The sequence below is a fragment of the Conger conger genome, chromosome 13 (genome assembly GCF_963514075.1).
Source record: "Conger conger chromosome 13, fConCon1.1, whole genome shotgun sequence".
Lineage (NCBI taxonomy): Eukaryota > Metazoa > Chordata > Actinopteri > Anguilliformes > Congridae > Conger > Conger conger.
In genome coordinates this window covers 33865391-33888184 of record NC_083772.1, presented here as the reverse complement: position 1 = coordinate 33888184, position 22794 = coordinate 33865391, and the positions used below count along the sequence as shown (strand labels likewise).

At 42.2% G+C, this 22794-nt stretch overlaps 2 protein-coding genes across 5 annotated transcripts in view; one reads left to right on the top strand and one right to left on the bottom strand.

The window, feature by feature from the left end:
- Positions 1-22794, top strand: part of LOC133108659 (cell adhesion molecule 1-like) — a 397533-nt gene that overhangs the window by 322364 nt on the left and 52375 nt on the right. The gene's annotated exons all lie outside the window — the stretch shown is intronic.
- Positions 9101-21962, bottom strand: LOC133107553 (sodium- and chloride-dependent GABA transporter 2-like). Its single transcript, XM_061216543.1, has 14 exons — positions 21773-21962; positions 21539-21673; positions 21160-21300; positions 19425-19512; positions 16279-16411; positions 15598-15732; positions 13722-13825; positions 12612-12736; positions 12132-12244; positions 11666-11803; positions 11194-11296; positions 10088-10188; positions 9631-9801; positions 9101-9253 (listed from the first exon to the last, which is right to left on the bottom strand). Exons 1-14 carry the CDS (start codon positions 21960-21962, stop codon positions 9101-9103), a joined length of 1830 nt encoding a protein of 609 aa, XP_061072527.1.

The window sequence follows — 22794 nt, the reverse complement described above, 5'->3', positions numbered from 1 at the left end:
CTCAACCATAATTCTCAATGCAGGTAGCTCATAATTCTTCTTGAATGGGAATTGTATTGCAAAACTATGTTTGCCAGCATCACTATTACAATTATGCTGTCCCTAACCATTGCCCAGAATTGTTTGGCGAAAAAAGGTTTCTCTCCTCACTAACCGCTTGCACTAAGCATAAGATAGACACAATAGCCACCCTGTGGCTTTATTTATTGAAATATATATATTTTAGCGACTGCCGTGCTTAAAATTATTTTTTACTGAGAGCCAATGGAGACCTCTGGCAGGAGCCCTTTGACAAAACGAAGAGCTGTCACCATTTTCTGTTACCAATCACGGACACGGCAGGGTCCGGGACACTGGCGGGACGAGCAAGCTGTCACTCTGTGTCAACTCGAGAAAGGACAGGGTGGGAACAGCAGTCATTTATACCCTCTACACACAGATCCCCTCTCTTCTGTCTATCCGAAGTGTCCCATTGGGAAGGTCACCATCTGCAGTTCTCTCCTGCTAAAAATGCCCTTGATGGTGATGTCTACTCACAGAAAAACTTGAGGCCCTTAAAGGCTCTATTCCTTCCTCTTTTTGTTGTTTCTATACATACTGCAGGTGTTGACACGCACACACATACACACATAATTAAACATAGTAGAACCTCAACAGACCGAAAAGTCCGGTCAACCGAACAGGGTATGGAATCGAAAATAAAACATTAATACAAAATGACGACTGCAACACACAAAGGAGTAATACTATTAATTGAGAGAACTTTAAGTTATATGAAAATTAGACAAGAAAGTGAGCTTAATGGCTTTTGCTGAAGAATAGCCTACAAGGAAAGTATCGATTTTGACAAAATAGTACCATGAAAAAATGTGCTGTTGGATGGAAGTGAGAAGCAGGCCAATAATTCTAAATCCGTCAATGGTCGCATCACACTAATGGCTATGGCAGTAGTAATGACCTTCATTCCAGATGTATTCAGTTCTCTGGAGTTCTACTGTTGCCGCTTGTTATAAATCTGCTTTAGAACAAAGAAAGAAAAACTCAATGCAAGCTGACAGTAACAAAACTAATTTAGAACCAAAAAAACATGAATCTTATCCGATTCAATTTATGCCCTTTAATACTTGACGAAAACTGACATAACATTGGTCCAAAAGTCTGATTGGCTGTCTTCTATGCTGGGAATGAAATATTATTTAGTGTAGCTAATGCCTGGGTAGATCCTCCTGAATCTAGCACATTCAGCACTTTGGCAGAGACGAAGGGTGGGGTGGCCTCTTGAGCAGCCTATTGCTTTGACAAATGAAGGAGCAGATAAGCAGAGTATCTGAGGTGAGAAAGTAGTACTGTCTCAAGGACGGTATTTACTAACTCTCTGCAATTTCTCTTCAACTTTGGCAAACAAATTTAAACAAGTATCACTTTATCAGGCAAGATTCTTCATTATTTGTTTGCAACCATCAGTTGATTTGATGATTTTGCACAAGTACTGCAGGAGTTAAAGGTGGCATATGTTCATTGGTAAGTGTCAAGGACAGGGTAAAGCTTGAGGATTGAGTTCTATAATAACGCTGAAACACATTCCACAAAATAAAGAAAAGTTCTGAATGTGGGAAATGTGTGACAAACTCCAGCACCCTCAAAACCGACCAAGCAACCTTAATGCTTGGTCCGCTTTTTTTCTATACTTTAGCCAACTATTACATTTATTTGTTTGATGCATTGGTGTGTTCAAAGGTGTGCAGTTGCCAGGGACATCCCTAAAGGTGAAAACAAGGTACTGTAGCTAAAGCATAGTTTGGCAGTAAACTACTCTATCAATAAGCACGCTCTCGCATCATTTCTCAAAGTAAGAACAAGTTAGCAGAATAATATATTCTGAATAAAACACAATTCATGTATTCATTGTCATGAATATTAAATGGAAATGAAGCAATTTAAAATAAAATATTGACATTGTTCATAAGAAACCTTTATTCCAACCAAATCACAAAGCTTGGCAAATCGTTACCCTGATGGGTCAATGTCTTATATGCAGCAATGGAGTTTGAATAACTGCAGTCATGAATGGGGTCCCATGGCCCTGTACTCCTCCCTGAGCAAGGTCAGTCAGAAATAATCATCAGTATTCTGTAGATCTGGAATACAATTACTCAATTCAGGCTGTTTTTGTCCATGCCAAAAAGGCTGAAGGACATTGGGAGGACACTGACAGCAAAATGTATTCTGAGATGCAGTCACCCGCCCATTCTCCATCCTCCAGAGAGATCCTGAAAATCACATTCTTCTTCAACTGGCAGTGAAAAATATATAACCATAGAAATTTGGTGTAGGTGTCTGTATGTACGTGAGTGTGTGTATGTGTGAGTGAAAAATGGTGTAGGTGTCTGTATGTACGTGAGTGTGTGTATGTGTGAGTTTGAAATTTGCTCCCTACAATACAGTGCAAATGAAATTGGACAGTTAACTGCTCAGCCGTTTTGTGGTCAGCTCTGTGTAGTGGCGTCATTAGCTCATACGCAAGACTTAAGAGAATGCTCTCGGGTTGATTCTGGGTCTGGCATTTTCATTTGAAGTCTGTTGCTGTTGTCTCTCAACATGAGGGCCAAATATGTTTCTAATAGAACATTTTCATATTCAAATCTCAACTGTCTCACCCCTCGTATAAGCGATTTAAGAAAGATGCACAAGGCCCATTGTGTGTTAAAATCAATTTTATACATTGTCAGGATTGCCTCAGATAGTTCACTGCAAGATGCAAACCACTGGTAAGCCTCAAGAATGGAATTGCTAGGTTAGAGGAAACTGCAGTGTTCTTGAACAAAGTCGTATGGACTTTGAACTGGCTTATTACGTTACAAGCATTTAGCAGACGCAGTTATCTAGAGCGACGTATAAAACAAGGTGCGTAAGTAGAACAAATCTGCTAAAAATACTAGAAGGTGCCAGAAGTGACTACAAAGATAGGAACTTCACCCTGTAGAGCCCCTGAAGGTGGTCAGTCTCTCTGCTGTTCTGACCTTCACAGGAATGTCATTCCATCACTCGGGAACCAGAACAGACAGCAGTCGTGACTGGGAAGTGGAAGTGTGAAGAGGGGGAGGTGCCAGGCATCCTGAGGTGGTAGAATGGAGAGGTCTGTCAGGCATGTGGGGTCTGATGATCTTTGGGAGGTATACTGGGGCTGACCTCTACTCAGCCTATTATGCAAGCACCAATGTTTTAAATTTGATGTGAGCCATAACATGTAGCCAGTGGATGGCAGTGGGTGTGTCCAGGTGGACTGCAGCATTCTGGATGAGTTGCAGGGGAATCTGATGGCATATGCCAGAAGGCTAGTAAGAAGAAAGTTGCAGGAGTCCAGGTTGGACAGTGGCATCATTTGGACAAGAAGCTTGGTTGAGTAAGGGGTGAGAAAGAGACGGATTCTCTGGATGTTGAATCTGCATGTCCAGCTCATTGCCACAATGTTCTTGGAGAGGGACAGTCCGTTTTCACTCACCACTCCAAGGTTCTTTGCACAAGACAACAATGATACCAAGGTGTCCCCTATGGAAATGGAGAAGTTCAGGAGGAGAGAGGATGGAGCAGGAATGAAGATCAGACTTACCTGGGGTTGAACTTATGTTGGTGGTCGTCCATCCAGCTCTGGATGTCCTTCAGGCAAGCAGAGATACGAGCGGAGACCTGTGTGTCAGACTGGGAAGGAGAGAAAGACTTTGCTGTCATCAGCATAACAGTGATGAGATAACCCAGCAGAGATTACAGAGAGACTGAGTATCGAGGGAGGAGGGAAGGGGACCGTGGACTGAGCCATTGGGAACTCCTGAGGCAAGGGGATGGGGCACTAATACTGCACCAGCCCAGGCAACCTGGAAGGAGCGACCAGAGGTAGGACTCAGTCCAGTGCAGTGCTGTGCCACAGATCCCCATAGCTGTTAAGAAGGACAGGAGTATGGGGTGGTCAACCTTGGTGAAGAAGAGAAATAGGATGGTACTTTGGGATGATGGAGGGGGTCCAGAATGGGCTTCTTTCGCAGCTGGGTGATATAGGTCTGCTTGATGGAAGAGGGGAAACATCTAGAGTTCACAAGAGAAGCAACACATGGGACGATATCTGGTCTGATTGCCTAGAGGAGAGACGAGGTGATGAGGTCAAGGGCGCAGGTAGTAGGACAACAGGATAAGGGGAACATTTTTAAGGTGAGAGAAAGTGGAGAAATAGGAGGACAAAACAGAGGGCGGGGGGGATCTTGGTTGTGAAGGGGCTGTGGATGTCGGCAATCTTCTCATTGACAAAAACTGTGAAATGATCTGCAGCAAAGGAGGGCTGAGGTGCGGGAAGAGGAGTACTAAGCAGTGAAGAGAAAATAGAGAGCAGTCGATGAGGGTTGGAAGAGCACTTATGAATCAGCTGCACGTAGGCTGGCCCTGTTAGTAAGAAGGGTGTCAGACATCTAAGGACTGGGAGGAGATGACCGTGCTGGCCTAGCAGAATGGGAGGCTTCCAGGTAAATGTCCCCAGGAAGATCAGTGGGATGTCATCCTAGGGGAAGGAGCTGAGCAGGGTGTTTAACCCATCGAGGATACTTCCCAGGGGCCTTCTAAAATAATAGATAAGGAAAATAATTGATAATACACCAGGTTAACTGGATCGAGACAGAGTGTTTTTCAAAAGCAGAGATAGAGAGGGGAAGTTAATTTCCAAGAGGGCAAGATCAGCAAACCAGTACCACTACCGTGCACAGATGGCTGGGGGTGTGAGAGACGGAGGATGAAGATGAGGACTGTAACTGCTGATGGCAGCAGCAGGATGAATTCTGAAGTGTACAGAAACATCTTGGACCGCACTTCAACATGCAGGACAATGACCAAAAACATAGGAAGGAATTTTTCAGAGCCAAAAAGTGGAATGTTCTCGACTAGGCAAGTCAATTACCCAACCTGAATGCAATTGAGTATACATTTTGAGTATACAGTATGACTGAAGGCAAAAAGCCCCCGACATTAACAGGAACTGAAGAAGGCTGCATTACAGGCCTAGCAAAGCATCACCGGGGAGGATACCTCAGAGTGACAGACTTCAGACAGTCATCAAATGCAAAGGATTTGCATTTTTCCAATTGCTCTTGATCCCCTGAATATGGGGACTATGTATAGAAAGGGTTGCAATTTCTAGATGGTTCTCCCAATATGTAAATACACATTAAAGCTGACAGTAGAGAGTATAGAACCAAAACAACAAAAACATTTACCACTGTCCAAATATTTATGGGCTGCACTGTATGTACACATATATATATATATTTATATATTTATGTTGAGCAGATGTGCACAAATGTTTTTCAGATGGACAGGGACATCTGGACAAACAGTATTTATAACTAAGCATTTATAGCAAAGTCTGTAACTCTATCTCATGATGTCCCTGTGAATTAAAGTAATTCCATTTGGTCCATTCTGTTTTTCACAGTTTTCTCCCCTGATTGAGTGTTTGTAGTGGAACAAAACTAAGCTCCAAGCTGTTGGGTGCCGAATATCCAGCTCCACTGCTGCCTCTCTGAGATAATCCTGCATGACTGACAGGTCAATATATTCTGTTCACAGTCAAATGAAGGCAGGTATTCTGCCTAGGAGTGTGAAAAGGAGCATTCTGCATCATATACATCATGGGTAAATGCGTTGTGTCTTCCTATTTTTTACTTTTTTCCGATTGAAAGATTGTAGTAGTATTGAATCATTGAAAATATCTGGTTTTAAATGCAATTCCAATTGTCACAGCAGCATATTTGGGGTTTCTTGATAGATTGTTTGGTGTGTGTGTGTGTGTGTGTGTGTTTTCTTCCTCACGTAATTCTTTGTAAATTCTGGTTCAAATCTGTAAGGTTGTATTTCTTCGTCAAAATTGAAAAGCTCAACCTTTAACTCAGCGTAGTCAGGGCTGTCCGCCATATCACTCAGGCTAGCCAAGTTAGGTTACATGATATTTGTATGCTAACGTTACTGCATTTTTGTGGGAGTGTCATAGGAGGGCCACCTGGATGGGTGGTCGCCCGTAAACCAGTCTCCGCGTTCTTTAAGGGTGGAGTTTGAGCGCCTGTTACCTTCTGGGAAACATAGGCTGGAGATTCAAGCCAAACACATCTGGTGATGTCACTGCACGTGTTTGTCCTTTGAAGTTATGCCCCACATCTAGGAAGTGGCTACACTGACAGTGATTTTAAAAATTCCTACACACAGAATTTAAGCATTTAATCCAAATAATCTCAACTGAAACAAGCGTGACAGTGCTCCTTTAACAGATATATATTTTTTTACTTGATACAATTGTTTTTCCCCTGGGTCTCTTTAAGATGGCAGTGGTAAAAGAGAGATGGCCCAAAAGGTGCAGGTAACTGAAACATACTGATTGTAATGCAATGAGACAGCTCTTACAAACAAGTCAGAAATAGTCATTGACAAGTCTGATGCACACAGTGAAGAGATTAACACACAGGTTGTACTGCAATTGAAGTTACAGGCTTCAGAAGTTTCTTAAATGTAATCCAGGTGTACAGCACAGGCAGTGTATGAGCAGTGCCAACAAGAAACCTCTTTAACAGGAAGTAAGACTTTAAGACTGTTTTCTATGAGCTGTCTTAAATTTCTGTCCCTTGTAGTATAATTGCTCATTCTTCATTTCCTTCATTCAAAAAGGAGGAAAATATAACACTAAAATGATTTCAGACAAACACTCATAAAGAAATGGTTTCTTGTCCATAAACAGCACAGACAGAAAAACAAGCTAAATGAGATGCAGGACCCTGGTAGCAGAGGGCCCGAGTAACAGTGATTAACTCTGTTGCAATAAAATTATGCATCCAAACAGAACAAAAAAGACCAATGTGGGACAAAACACTCATTACAAAAATACAATTCCCACACTAAGATCTCGAAAATAAAACAATTCTCTTCGACACAAAGGCATGAGTGAAAGACACTCACACACATTTAAGCATTTAGCATCCTGCTAAGCATTAAGCAAGTGCTGTACATTTAACAAAAACTTGAACAAAAACATTGCAACTAAACATATTAAAAGAGAAACCAAATTATGAAAAGACAAAATAAACACCAGAGTAAACTGAAATGGCAAATACAGTCAGTTCTACAACTTGCTAACTTGTGAGAAATGTGATGCACTGGCACCCTTGGTGGAATTTGAGTTGTGTTACCCTTTAGGCACACCCACTGGGCACAGGCTGAACAGCTGTATGGCAGGAGAGCTCTCACATCCTCTTCTGTAGATTCTCTGCTCCCGGGAGACTAAAATGGCGTAAGGAGTTGGAAGGGATAATGGCGATACCTAAATTGAAGCCAGCACAATGAGCCACAGGTGGGAGGAAAGTCCAGCTGGACACAGAGAGATGTCTGCTGGAGGACTCACAAGCTGGACAAGAGCATGGTGAGGAGAGTCTCACGTGGGATATGATGCTTAACAAAGATGTGAGGTGCTTTACAAAACTTCACAGAAAAGCCTTTGATGGCAAAAGACACAGGCTCAGCGGTCCTTTTGAGCTACAGACATTGCACACTGCTGTCAGAAAGACATTTCTCTCTCGTATTCAGGAATGAATTGTACCACTGAATCTACAATATATTATCTGATAGAAAACCTTCAGAAGTAAACACAGATCATTTATGTATGTAGTATTGTTATTTTAAAAATGTATTGTAATAATAATAATACTTTATTTTATTAGATTTTTTGAGGAAATGGATAACTAATTTTAGCACGGTACCAAATATAGTGATACATTCTTTGTTGTTTTTGTGATGCTCTATTAAAAATATCTTCATCGCAAATGCTGCAGCTGAACAAGGGCTTCAGAAAAGAAAAGCATTCACTTTCCCAGCACTACAGACCAAATGTGTGCCTCATTACACATAGAAATTCATCAAAGCCTTCTTCAAAGGAATGGAAAACAGGAAAGGACAATGTAACAAAGCTTCACAAAAGTACATCAAATGACTGTGGAGGAAAGCAACTCAAGAGTGCGCCATCACTTTTGTCAACAGTCTGCAATGCACTCAAGAAAAATTAGCTTGCTTAAGAGATCTTTCACAACAATCATGGTAACATCTGTTCTGTCACTCTTTTGTCATATTTACTTCCCTCCCTTTTTCTTTTTCCTCAAAATGTTTCATTTATTGCAATGAAGAAGCAAGTACGAGCTGAACACTGAAGAGCTCATTTTCATAAAGTAAAGCTGAATGATTAGGATGGCAGCAATTTCTGCGTCTGCAAATCTGTGATTCGCATTGCAATTCTTTTCCTCTTTGTGTATATTTCTCAGTCCTCTTTTCATGACTTCTTATATGACACTCTTGTAGTTCATATCTGAAAAATATCATTGTTTTAGGGATAGTCACAAAAGAGTTTTGCAAGGCATGCTAAATTAGACTTGGTATGAAAGGCAAAAACATGAATTTTAGGACTCTGACTCCTGCATATTCCTGGAATGATTCCATTCATAAATGGGTTACTGTGCACATGCAGTATTTATAGATAACGTATCAATGTAGTCCAATATCTTGTGTCTTCCATTGGCTGTAGTGCTCTCATTAAAAGATAAAACCATATTTAGTTTTCCTGTGGAAATCATATTCCAGTCATTGAGGATTGTTGCAAGATGCTCAGCAAGTACCCAAGACCAACAATACTTATCCATCTTCATGCCTTTGTATTATTTTACAAGCATTTGAAGTCAGTTTCATGTCAAATCCAACTGTATCGACTTGGCCTAAGTGGAGTGTGTTATATATTTTATGGGGACCTGGGTGGTCTGTAAATATTCTCAGCAACAAATCTTTTGAAATGCTTAGAAACCCTTTGAAACTGGAAAAGGTATTTGCAGCACCAACCCAGAAGAAATTGCTGATTATTCATTGTTACCCCCACCCCCATGGTTGTCACAGAAGGGTAAAGGTTGTCTCAAGGAGCAAAACCTGCAACTGTAGAATCTTTCAGTAGAGGATACTATGGTCTGAAACATTTTGGCAGCAGATTAGGCATGGTCATGTTCAAAAATCATGGGCAGAGTCTCATGACAGAACAGCACTACTGGTGGAACTCATGGAAATCTGTAAGCGGCTGTCTTTGATGGGTGGAGACTGGTTGTGTGTCAGGGATGGGCAGGGATGTCCAGTGGCTTGTTCTGCCCTTCCTTGGTTTGGGGAGGCCACTGGAGGGCTTGGTGAGGTGAAGGATGCGCTAGAGAGATAGAGAGAGAGATAGATAGGGAGAGGGAGAGGGAGAGGGAGAGATTGATTAAACAGGCCAACGAGAGCAGATATGTTTGGGCAGGGTAGTGGTTTGGGCTGGGTGGTGTTTAGGTGCCCAGGGTAACCGTTTGCGTGGGGTGGTGTTTAGGGGACCTGGGTGGAGGTTTGGCTGGGGTCATTTAGGTGCTCAGGATAGAGGTTTGGGCGGGGTGGTGTTTAGTGCTCCAGTGTAATGTTTTGGGCAGGGAGGTATTTACAGGTTCCGAGTAGCAGTTTTAGGTGGGTGGTATTTAGAGGTGCCAGGTTTTGGGCAGGGTGGTGGTTAGGTGTCCAGGGTAGTGGTTTGAGCAGGGTGGTAAAGTTTACCTCTCTCAGTGTTCCCTTGGCCCTGCCGATTCTGAGGATGATCAAGAGAAGAATACAGATGATGGAAGATAAAGCCATGAGCCAGCCCAGCCCATAAGCCCACCAGGGGTAAACATACACATTATTGTACTTCAGAGGGGTGTACATGGTGATGAAGAAAGCAAGTGTACCCTGCAGAGGAAAAGTAACATTAGCTTTTTTTATTGAAATCCATATGCAAGGAATATAGATACCGCATAAGCAACATGCCTGCTTGGAGCCCAGTCTTCTCTAGCCATTTCATTGTCAACCAAGTATTGAATGATTCAGGGTGTTGTCAGCCCCAAATAATAAAATAATTTCCTTTCTTTGTTTTTTTTTTTTTGTTTTTTTACATTGGACAACCCACCAAACATCCAGCGCTATAATTAATCTGGAGCTCAGTTTGACTCATGTTAGTAAGAGAAAGGCCACTCACAAAACAGGTCATAGGTGTGAAATATAACCAGCAGAATTTTATCAGAGGTGTTGGACGGTAGCCAATCATATCTTCAATGTTGTCATAGAAACGGTCAGCACCTGAAATAAACCCAATCACATTTGGTGTGGGACTGATTCCAGCAGCCTATTCCAGAAACAGAGCGGGTAAACATTATTTTAATTAATTAATTATAAATAAGTTTGTTGTTCAAACAGTTCAAGAAGCTGTGAATGTCTTGCCACCTACAAACCCAGGCCCCTAACCATTACAGTATGTTGCATTGGGTGGTCAGCTTTTTGGTCTTTCAGATGCAGACTGAAAACGTCCATCTTGGGTTGATTGCATTGCAATTTTTTATTATTTGTATATACTGTTATTCTTAACAAATGCACTATGCATGTGTAATCTTTATGAAACTTAAATAAAGTCAGCAGTTATCCTTGAGGGCTCAGTAAGAAAGAAGTTAGAAATATGAGAATTAACGAGGGCTTTTGGGCTACTGCACACCCCTGCAAGGCTGGGTGAATGCTAGGTCTGGGGCCTGTGGCAGTATACTGAGTAAGGTGAACTCGGCCCCGGAACTTAAAGGAGTAACATGGTGGTTTGTTACATTTTCGAGGTTTTCGATGATGAAAGTATTAAATATGTCTGTTCTTTAGTTTTGGAGAAGGAAGCATTTAAAATGTATCATCCTATTTTCAACCGGTTGAGAATGTTCATCTTGTAGTACGTCACATGAGGATAACCAGTCCTCATTATCCCTCCCCTATAACTTGTGACCCATAGTTTGCGCCCCTGGCCTCCAGGCAAGATTATTGCTGGTTATATTCATTTTGCTAGCCAACTAACATTTGCCAGCTAGCTAGTTTGCTTTCATAAGGTGACGTTATCGGTAATGTTTGCTTTCATGGGGACATTATCGTTGTGCTTTTATCTTAACTTGGCTAGCTAGCTAGCAAAAAATATTATTGGATAGGTCCACGTCCTTGCCTTTGCTATTGTTGATATACTAAGTGATAGTTGATATACTAAGTTAGCTATCTACTTGTGAAAATTTGTTTACTGCCACATTAACAGAAGGTCTCTCGCCCCAAACCACTCACCATAGCTCCAGCCGATGCAAACACTTTCAAAAAAAGCTACGAAGATGATGGACAGTCCACTGGCTGCATAGTAGTCAATCAGCTGGAAGACATATATTCCACCCTGTGGATGGAGGGAGGGAGGGAGATAGACAATGAACAGACATATGCACACAACACAAGCACACAAACACACAAACACAGATACTGTATATCAGGGGTGTCAAACTCCAGTCCTGGAGGACTGCAGTATCTTCTGGTTTTTGGTGTGTTTCAGCATGAGTGATGAATTTAAGTCCATCTTTGGACAAATACCTGCAGACACTGCAGCCCTCCAGGAATGGAGTTTGACACCCCTGCTGTAAATGGACAACACACATGCACACACAAGCACTTTTTGCGGTGTCTTTTTATGCTGCGGATGTGCACGCATGGCACAGAATGATAATGGGTTGTGCATTTCGATTCCTGGGTTCTCTGTTGGCCAGCAGACCTCGGTCACCATGACGAGTCCGATCAGGTAGAACACGACCACCAGCGCCAGGGTGAAGAGCTCTCTGCGGTTCTTCCGGTGGAACACGGACGGGTACATGTCCACCACAGCCGTGACCAGGCACTCCACACCCACGAACTGGCCAGGAGAGAGAGAACCCATGTAAAACCTAGTCACACAGGGATCTAAGCTTGCATAGATGTGTGAAAGATATATGGATATCACTGGATATGGATGTAAACACCCTCAAATTAAGTAATGAGTGTCTGCATTTTCATCTTTTATTCACTTATTCAATGTCAAATCCAATGTGCTGGAGTACAGAGCCAAATCAACAAAAATTGTTGTGTCCAAATACTTATGGACTGTGTCATACATTGCGATGATTCGGCAGGGAGTGACTAAGAACCCAATATGGGGTGATGAGGATTTTGTTGGGCCTTGCACTGATATAGGTGATCCATACCTGTGTGTCCAGGCCCAGCAGAATGATGGTGGTGAAGAATAAGCAAGCCCAGACAGGAGAGTAGGGCATCATAGAGACGGCACGGGGAAAAGCGATGAATGCCAATCCAGGACCTGACACAGGAGAGAACTTCTTATGGCACTCCAAAAACAGGATCATACTCCGTATACAGGCAAGGAGTTGTTATACAGGTCTGTGGACTCTGCCCTTAGTGGAAACCCGTAACAGGTCAAAATAGCCGAAATGTTCTAAGGAATTTGGAACAAAATATCAAATATATCAAATATTTCATCCAAACTGTCCTTTTTAAAAAATCCAGGGGAATTTTCAGGGGAAGTTTCACTATATCTGATCATATCATATCTGACAATATATACTGCATTTTTCAATATACAATATACAACCATTTGATTGGTTGATCAAACAATAGATTAATTGGACGATTGGTCCAAGCCCTGGATTGACAGCCCACATACATACCGGACTCAGCCACCTGGGAAATGGGCACGTTCTGCTCATAGGACATGAAGCCCAGGATGGAGAAGATGGCAAATCCGGCGATGAAGCTTGTGCTGCCGTTCAGAGCGCAGAGGACCAGACTGTCTCTGAAAAAGCCGTACAGGAGGAGTGTATCGCAGAGCCCAACACAAAGAGATGGTACACATGAACATGTGCAACACACAATGCCTGGGTACTGTAATAAATTCAATTCAGTTAAAAGAGCACTGTCACACTGGTTTCAGTTGAGATTATTTGGATTAAATGCTTGAATCCTGTGTGTAGGCATTTTTAAAATCACCGTCAGTGTAGCCGTTTCCTAAATATGGGGCAAAACTTTGAAGGGCAAATACATCCAGTGACGTCATACACATATATCATAACCTTGGCTAGCCTGAATGATATGGCGGACCGCTTTGACTTCGCCGAGTTAGACGAGCTTTTCAATTTTGACAGAGAAATACAACCTGACCATTTTGAATTGGAATTCACCGTGGAAGAATTGCGTGAGTGAGAGACATATATGGTAAATGGTAAATGGTTGGCATTTATATAGCGCTGTTTGATGCTTCTCATTCACCCATTCATACACACACTCACACACTCACACACTCACACACCAACGACGATTGGCTGCCATGCAAGGCGCCGACCAGCTCGTCAGGAGCATTTGGGGGTTAGGTGTCTTGCTCAGGGACACTTCGACACAGCCCGGGCGGGGGATCGAACCGGCCACCTTCCGACTGCCAGACGGCTGCTCTTACTGCCTGAGCCATGTCGCCCCATATATATATATATATATCGACTTTACACATTGAAAATGAATTTCACTTAACTAACTAATATTTCTTTGTTTACAGTATTTTCGTGGATGTCTATCATAGGAGCCAAAACATCTGGAGCCAACTGAATTGGCACTAGTGAGCAATGGCTCTCAACAAGACCAGGAAGTGAGCCTCAGTAACATAGCAGTTTGGGCTGCTTGGTCACACCGCTCACCTGTAGCAGTTGTAGCAGTTCACCTGTAGCTCACCTGTAGCAGTTCACCTGTAGCTCACCTGTAGCAGTTGTAGCAGTTCACCTGTAGCTCACCTGTAGCAGTTGTTGTTATATTTATTGTAGCTGCCTAATGCAGACAGACACCCCATGCACATGGTGTAAGAAAACATGATTTGGCTCCCAGCATCCATCCACACCTACAAGAGAGACAGTGCAGTACACTCACCGAGCACTTTATTATGAACACACTAGTCTCTAGAGTTTGCCAAGAATGGTGCAAAAAACTATTTTTTTAAATCCAGAGAGCAGCAGTTCTGCAGACAGACTGGTCAAAGCTGACTGGAAGGTGACAGTAACGCAAATAACCACACATTACAACAGTGGTATGCAGAAGAGCATCTCTGAACACACAATGCATCATAACTCTTTAAGAGGATAGGCTACAGCAGTAGAAGTAAAAAAAAAAAAAACAGATTAGGGATTAGCATGTGACAGCATTAGCAAGTTAGGCAGTAATGCTGTAATCAGTAATCGGGACGAAGGCAATGACTGTGGACAGTGTTGTGTGAAGTCAGGGGTGATTCTAGGATTTTATGTTAAGGGGGGCTGAGCCCTGAACTGTAGTTACATGGACCAATATAGGGGGTAGGGGGGTCCGGGGCATGCCCTTCCTGATATTTATTTAATTTTTTTAAATAACCCTTTAAGGCCACTTCTGGTGGCATTTTAGGCAAACATTTTGAACAAAATAGGGCCTTTTATAAAACTAAAACACTAGACTGGAGTCTATATTGTCCTACTTAGTCTATATAGTCTTACTATCAGAAATCATGTAGATAGTCATCGTCTTAACAATCTTAGCTATTTTATCAGGCTTTTAATTTCCACTTACTTGTTTTAACACCCCTTCTTGTCTCTTGTAGCCTAAATTTGTAGGCATATATCTGTCTGGGAGGTGGGCAAATAGAAGAAAAATTGACTACCTGATGATCGCCTAGCTCCTGTGCTCTCTTTCAGTGGCTTCTCCCATCCTACTCTCTCTCTCTCATCTGTGCCCTCTACACATTTCCTGTCTCCTGTTTGAACCTTTTACCTTAACTTCTTTTTCTGATTTTTTCTGTCTTCTGTATTTTCTGTCTTCACTGTTTCTGTAGGAAATGCGAATTTAACAAAGGTTTTGTCCTACAAGTGAATTTGTTTGTCCAGTGCTAAAAAATGACTAAATGTAATTACTATTTAATAACGTTATAAATATAATTAATTTGTAAGCTACATGACAGGATTCTTACATCACTGAAAGTTACACATAAGGATGGTAACATTTCTTGCTCTCTCCGTCAGATCTCCCCGCTTGTTCTGAATGCACCTAATGTTACTTGACAGTTTTTGTCAGCCAAAAAGCAAAGAAGCTAGGTTAGCTAGCTCGCTACTTTTTTCTTCTTGCTTTCCCATTGATTTAATATTAAGTGAATTGACTGCAATTGTGAGCAAAATAAAGTGCAATAAAGGACTTTAAAAGATCAAAATAAAAGCATATTTCAAAATGTCCCACAAAACTGCATTAGCCATTTTAAAATAATTTACTTGCTAATATCCGGATGTACAGCTGTCATGTCAAACTAAAATCCAAAGAAAGCTGCTGTGATAAGCTTGTCTGCTATATGATCCAGTAAACTGTTCCATGTGTTGACAACTCATCCAAATGGGTATGAGCCAAAAAAAAGAAAAAGAAAAGTGACTCCAGTCACAAATTTGGGTAAATTCTGAGTACAGCTTTTCTCCCAGGCCTTTCAACGGCAACAAAAAATGATCTCTCCAAATCCTGCCTCCTCGTAAACGTGAATGCAAATATGTCCCACAAGCATCATGTGAGATACTTCACACTGATTTTAATGTAACAGCCCACTTAAACTAAGAGTGTATTAGAAAGAGAGCTAGGTGTGCTACCCTGAGAGGGAGTGTGGGATACCTGCGGGTCAGCCAGACGGCCCAGGTTGGGGTACAGGTAGAACTTGATTCCTTCGGAGGCTCCAGGTAGGGTGACCCCACGGATCAGCAGGATGGTCAGCATGACGTAGGGCAAGGTCGCTGTGAGGTACACCACCTGGAGATCCCAACAAATGATTACACACACACACCAACACACACATGCACACACGCGCACACAGTTACTCACACACCAGCACAAGCAGACACACACAGTTACACACATTACATTAATGGCATTTAGCAGATGCTCTTATCCAGAGCGACATACAGTTGATTAGACTAAGCAAGAGACAATCCTCCCCTGGACCAATGCAGGGTTAAGAGCCTTCCTCAAGTGCCCAATGGCTGTGCAGATCTTATTGTGGCTACACTGGGGATCGAACCACCGACCTTGCGTGTCCCAGTCATGTACCTTAACCACTACACTACAAGCCACCCTACCTCATGCGCACACACACACTCATGTGCTCACACACATACGCACATGCACACACAATCAAATAGACACATGCATGCACACACCCACACGCATACACACACACACACAGTTACACACCGGCATGCACTCACACACACACGCACATACAACCACACAGACACACACACATGCACACACACACACAGTCAGAGAAGGTGATGAGATAATGGAGCCCTGGCTCACCTTCCCAGTGGACTTGACTCCCTTCCATATGCAGAAGTAGCATGTGACCCAGGCAACAAGGAGGCAGAGGGCCAAGTCTGTGTGCAGCTCCCCGATCTGCTCGATGCCAGGGGAGATTCGCAGGACTCTGCGCCTGTGTGCACCACATGTACCCAATCAGCAGCCTGTGTGCACCACAATCACCCAATCAGCAGCCAATCTGCACCACAGTCACCCAATCAGCAGTCTGTGTGCACCATAATCACCCAATCAGCAGCCTGTTTGCACCATAATCACCCAATCAGCAGCCTGTGTGCACCACACGTACCCAATCAGCAGCCTGTGTGCACCACAATCAGCACACAGGAAAATAACTGCAACCAATCAGTACAGTGCTAAATATCCCCAACTACACAATCAGCATCATATACGTCGTCCCATCCAGCCAATGAGCCAGTGGCGGTCATATAGGCAGTGCAGCAGGTGCACCAGGGGCCGTGGTTTAGGGGGGCCCGTGGCTTTGTGTCTTTTTCAGTTTGTCCGTTTTTTTACAGGTCTTTATATTCTAACCACTCACCAGAAAATAACATGTTAGCTTTAACAGTGGTGTGTGTTTATATATCCTTAAATAAGCAAACTCATCTCAGACATGGTTATTAGCTACATGTATAAACTATAACTTGTAGCAGGCTAATTCCTTTGGTGTTAGTATTATTTTCTGATATTCAAAGAGTTCTGGCAGGAAATATGTTTGCTGTTTTCCAATGTGAACGATCTTGATCATGTGTTGATATTAGCTAATCTAGTGCCTACAATATTGAGCACCATTTAGCTGCCTAGTGTGAAAATGCCCTTGAAGGACAAAAGTGGATCGTAGAAAAGAAAGGATAAAAAGGACCCAGTAGAAAAAGGTAGCGAAACTACCTAAACTGGCCGGCTTTTTGAAAAAATAGTCGCTCAACTGCTACTCTGTTGCCCATCACAATCACTGCACCCAACAGCGGCGAAACCTTGCAGATAGGATAGCAAGCTGGATATAACGTTAGCCAACTGTACTTTTTCAGGAGAAAATTCAGCTACATTCGGCTGAAAAGTGAAAAATATCTAGCAACTAGGACGTAGCCATGCTATATCTAGGTAAACCCTGAGCTGTATTGAGGTTAACCTTGTCAGTCTACAGTTGCAATCAAAATGATTCAACCCCCATTGCACCTTAGGTTTATTGGCAAAATATACAATTTCTCAGCTGTTTGCAATAAACAAATTACACAAGAACTGTTTAAAGTAGTTCAATGAAACATAATATTGCTAAATATTACAAGGGTTTTATCCACATTCAACACAAAATGCTACTTTTAATGACTACTGCAGTCTCAAAATTATTCAACCCCTTCATGACAAGCATCTTCAGTACTTAGTAGAGCACTTTTGCTGTTATGACCTGCTGCAAATGCGATGCATAGCCAGACACCAGTTCTGACAGCGTTCCTGAGGAATCTTAGCCCATTCCTCATGAGCAATGGCCTCCAGTTTAGTAATATTCTTGGGTGTGCGTTTGGTAACCGCCTTCTTCAAATCCCACCAGAGATTTTCTATGGGGTTCAAGTCAGGCGACTGTGACGACCACTCTAGAATCTTCCATTTCTTCTTCTGAAACCAAGCCTTGGTGGACTTTGAGGTATGCTTGGGATCATTGTCCTGCTGGACAATGAAGGTCCAATGACGCCCAAGCTTCAATTTCATCACAGACGGCATGAGGTTTTTCCCTGTGATTTTCTGATACTTGACTGAATCCATCATGCCCTCCACACGCTGCTGGTTTCCAGTGCCAGAGGCAGCAAAGCAGCCCCAGAGCATCACTGAGCCACCTCCATGCTTCACTGTAGGCAGGGTGTTCTTTTCAGCATATGCTTCATTCTTCTTCCTCCAGACATACTGCTGATCCATAGGCCTGAAAAGTTCCAGTTTTGTTTCATCGCTCCACAGAACAGAATTTTCTTGTGCTTTTGGGTCAGTAGTGGTGTACGTCTTGGAGTCCAGGCATGGAGCCCTTCAGTGTTCAGTATGCGCCTCACTGTGCAAACTGAAACCTCAGTGCCTGCTGCCACCAAGTCTTGCTGCAGGTGTTTTGCAGTCACTCTAGGGTTTTTGACCACTTGCCTCCTCAGGAATCTGGTGGCAGCCACTGATAGCTTCCTCTTTCTGCCACGTCCAGGTAGTGTAGCCACTGTTCCTTTAACTTTAAACTTGCAAACTATGCTTCCAACTGTATCTCTAGGAACATTCAGTGCTTTTGCTATCTTTGTGTATCCTTTTCCTTGTTTTGCAAGGCAATGATCTCTTCTCTGAACTTTTTGGACAATTCTTTTGACTTAGCCATATTTCTAACATGCAATCAAACATCACTCCCAACAAACCACTAGCCAGTCCAGGTATTTATCTGTTTTATCTCAAGCACACCTGAACTAATTAGTTGCACCAGGTGTGCTTGAAACAGGGGGTTGGGTAATTTTGATTAGTTGCATCAGGTGTGCTTGAGACAGGGGGTTGAATAATTTTGAGACTGCAGTAGTGATTAAAAGTAGCATTTTGTGTTGAATGTGGATAAAACCTTTGTAATATTTTGTAATATGTTTCATTGAACTACTAAAACAGTTCTTGTGTAATTTGTTTATTGCAAACAGCTGAGAAATAGTATATTTTGCCAATAAACCTAATGTGCAATCGGGGTTGAATAATTTTTATTGCAACTGTATATGTAAAAATGTCTCTCAATCTACATTTCCACCCCTTAGACGTCTGGATTCCAGTAACATTAATGTGAACTAACTTCATTCTTACATTGCTCAATCTTGCAATGATTAATTAACATTAGTCAAAGTCTGTAAATGTAGTTCACTCGCATTGCATTCAAATTAGCCAAGGAAGCTGCAAATTCTCCTGGCAGTTTCTGTGAATTTGATTTGTTTGTTCAATTGCTGGACTGGTTTTCTGTTGTATAGTCAGCATTCCACCAATGTTAAGATTTGTGTGCGTGTGAGTTTGTGTGTGTGCGTAGGTTATATTTGTTTGCGTGTGCATGCCTGCATCCCATAAAAAAGGACCCATAAAAAAAAATCTTGCCCATCCTAACTAGCTTTTTTTAAAAAGATTTTAAAAACTCTTACTCCCAGAATTCAATGAAAGGACATGTTGAATTTTCATGGTAGGTATAGTTGCCTGTGCCATTTCTTCTCTGAAATTCTCCACAGGTTTCTTAAAAATAAAAAGGACATTGTGACGTGACAAAAGAAAGTATAACACAACACCATTATAAACCTGAAGTAATTTGTGTCACTACATCTGATCTGTATAAAGTACTGATATTTATATTGAAATACTGATGAATAACATTGTTATTGATGAGACCCAAACTAGAAACCGTGTTCGTTCTTGAGGAAACACTAGCCTATTGTAGTGTGATACAAGTTTATTATTGACCGTGATTTTGTCAAGCTAATAAAGCTATTTGAATGGAACATAGCTGATGGCATTGCCTGAGTGGTTTTGTTAATTACAATAATGTTACATGGAGATATTAACAGCCATAAGAGCGCTAATGTTTAGTTGATGTTAGATGTGAAGTCCTGAAATGGTAGTTTGTACTGGATAACTCAATCAGCTAATTTAGCTGTCCTAAATAAGAAAGTGCTTCATTCATTCATTCGTTCATTCGTTCATTCGTTATCCTAACTCGCTTATCCTGAACAGGGTCGCAGGGGGGCTGGAGCCTATTCCATCATACATGGGGGGAAAGGCAGGAATATACCCTGGACAGGTCGCCAGTCCATCAAGGCACACACACCATTCACACCTATGGGAAATTTAGACTCTCCAATTAGCCTAACCTGCATGTCTTTGGACTGTGGGAGGAAACCGGAGTACCCTGAGGAAACCCACGTGAACACGGGGAGAACATGCAAATTCCGCACAGAGAGGCCCTGGCCGACGGGGATTCGAACCCAGGACCTCCTTGCTGTGAGGCGGCAGTGCTACCCACTGCACCATCCGTGCCGCAGAAAGTGCTTCTTCCCTTTCTTATTTACGATAGTTTTAAAAATGAGATTATGTCCACTTGTAAGGCACGTCTTGGTTTTCTATCCCACCCTTAAGCACATTGCTCTTATTAAAATTTAAATTCATTCATTTAATTAATGAATTAAAATTGTAAAATTAAAATGCAAGCTAATGTCCTTGAACAATAGGACTAGCCATAAATTAAGAAAAGCAGGTTGATTGTTACATTTCCATGCAAATGGACAACCAGTCGAAAACCGCAACTTCATTTTTTTCACTTTGGAAAAAGTGCAAAGTCACATATTTTAGTGACTTTGTCGACAGGGAGCCTATGTTGTTCTGTGCCATTCCTCAGGTAGTGTCCTATAGCTACAATATCTGTTGCTCAGTCAGTAGCCTATTGTTTAATATCTTGTTATTGATATTTAGAGTTGCCATGTTTATGCAGTCACCCGTTGTCAGTGTCATGCCTTTGGAATATTTGAACTATAAATGAATCAGTCATTTTTTGCCAAACTTTTTTCTTGAATAAATGCCCCTGTTGTGCAGCAATATATGTAATGAATGTGTTTATACTGACTTTTATTGTTTTGGCTGTGGTCCATCCAATTGCAGCATCATTGTACAGCCTATTACAGGATAGCAGCTATTACCTAGCTCGATAACATTCCAGCTCATATGAGCAGACAGAAGTATAGACATAGAGAAGTATAGAAATATGCCAGCCATGAGTTGAACTTTGCAAAATCTCAAGCACACCTGAACTAATTAGTTGCACCAGGTGTGCTTGAAACAGGGGGTTGAATAATTTTTGCCTCAATACAGTAAAAGGTGTGAAAGGCTCACCTGTGTTCCAGGTGTTATTGCAAGAGGACCATGGGAGGTCCCAGCTGAAGGAGAACTGGAGGTACAACATCGCCCAGGCTAGGATGATGATGTAGTATATATCTGACAGGGCTAACATGACCATCGAGGCATAGCCAATACCTGGACCAAAGAGAGAGAAAGAGAGAATGTGTGTATGTGTGCGTGTGCATGCATGTGTTTGCGTGTGTGTGTGAACGTGCAGACTGGATAAAACCCGAATTGTGACATAGGTACAGGCAGTTCCTTATCAGATCAGTGATAATCAGTTTTATGAACATGAAGCTATTTTTGGAAATAAGTGGGCAGCACAGCAGACCAAGTCCAAACAGTGAGGGGCTAATTCCAGTTATGGGGTCACCTTCAAAGAGGGGGCTGATCTTCCTCCAGCAAGTCATCCCCCCCTCCCTGGTGTACTGCCCCAGTGCCACCTCCAGAAAGAACAGGGAGAACCCGCAGATGAAGAAGAAGATGAAGTATGGGATTAAGAAGGCACCTGGTTGGAGGGACCGAGAAGAAAGGTCAGCAGTTACTGTCCCACTCTTCCAGGGACCTCCAGCATCAAGGGGACTCACCGTTTAGCGTTTAGACTCACCTCCACCATTCTTGTAGCACAGGTAAGGGAATCGCCACACATTGCCCAGCCCAACAATCTGTCCAACCATAGACAGGACAAACTCCAGCTTGTTGCTCCATTGTCCCCTGTCCATGATCTCCTCATCGTTCTGAGGGGGGACCTCATGGGGTGCCCCATCTGAAGGGTCTGTGGTGAGCACACTCTCCATTTACCCTGCACAGGTGAGTGGACCGGTGAGAGCCTGAAAAACACTGCTGGGGCTCCACTCTATGGGAAAAGCAAGTCTGCTGTTTTGCATAAATAGTTTGAATAGTTCCTTTTTGCATAAATAGTTTGAATAGACAATGATTAGCAACAGATTCAATGTAACATTACTAGCTGATGATGCCATGTTCTCAAACAGTGTATTTAAATCAGTTTTTTTCAAACAGTTTTTGGCTCTACAAAATGCTCACTACATACACAGTGTTGAAAAAAAAGACATTACATTAGCATTACATGTTGGACTACGCTTACCACAAGTCATTTGCCAGAATAAACGGCACCTTATTTTACATTATATTAAAACTGAAGTAAAACACATTCAGCAAGGAATTTTGAACTCAATCTCTAGACCAGTGGTAACCAACCCTATTCTAGGAGATCTACCATCCTGTAGCTTTTCATTTCAACCCTCTACTACAGTGACTCTACTATTTTGCAGTTCAACAATATTGCTAGCTGTTGAATCAGGTGTGCTTTGTTGTAATTGGAATGAACACCTACAGAATGGTAGATCTCCAGAAACGGTTGGTTACCACTGCTCTGGACTGTCAAACAAGGGGAGATGAACTGATAAATATGAATGAAGACAAAATGTTGAGAAAAACTCAAAATAAGAAGCCAACCATGACTGAGGAAAACTCAGTATTTTAGAGCTTCCAGCAGTAAAGCTACATGCTATGCAGAATTAAACAATGAAACTAAGATTGAAAAAAAAAAAGTCAATGCATGCATACAAACCTTTCACCAAACCTGACTCACCTTTCATTGTGACTCTA

Excerpts from the sequence above, each read along its gene's own strand:
- LOC133107553 (XM_061216543.1), bottom strand. The coding sequence starts at position 21,962 with ATGGAGAGTGTGCTCACCACAGACCCTTCAGATGGGGCACCCCATGAG. Across the intron at positions 21,301-21,538 it reads GATCAGCCCCCTCTTTGAAG|GTATTGGCTATGCCTCGATG; the intron begins GTGACCCCATAA and ends TCTTTGGTCCAG. Across the intron at positions 12,245-12,611 it reads TTCCCAGGTGGCTGAGTCCG|GTCCTGGATTGGCATTCATC; the intron begins GTATGTATGTGG and ends CTCCTGTGTCAG.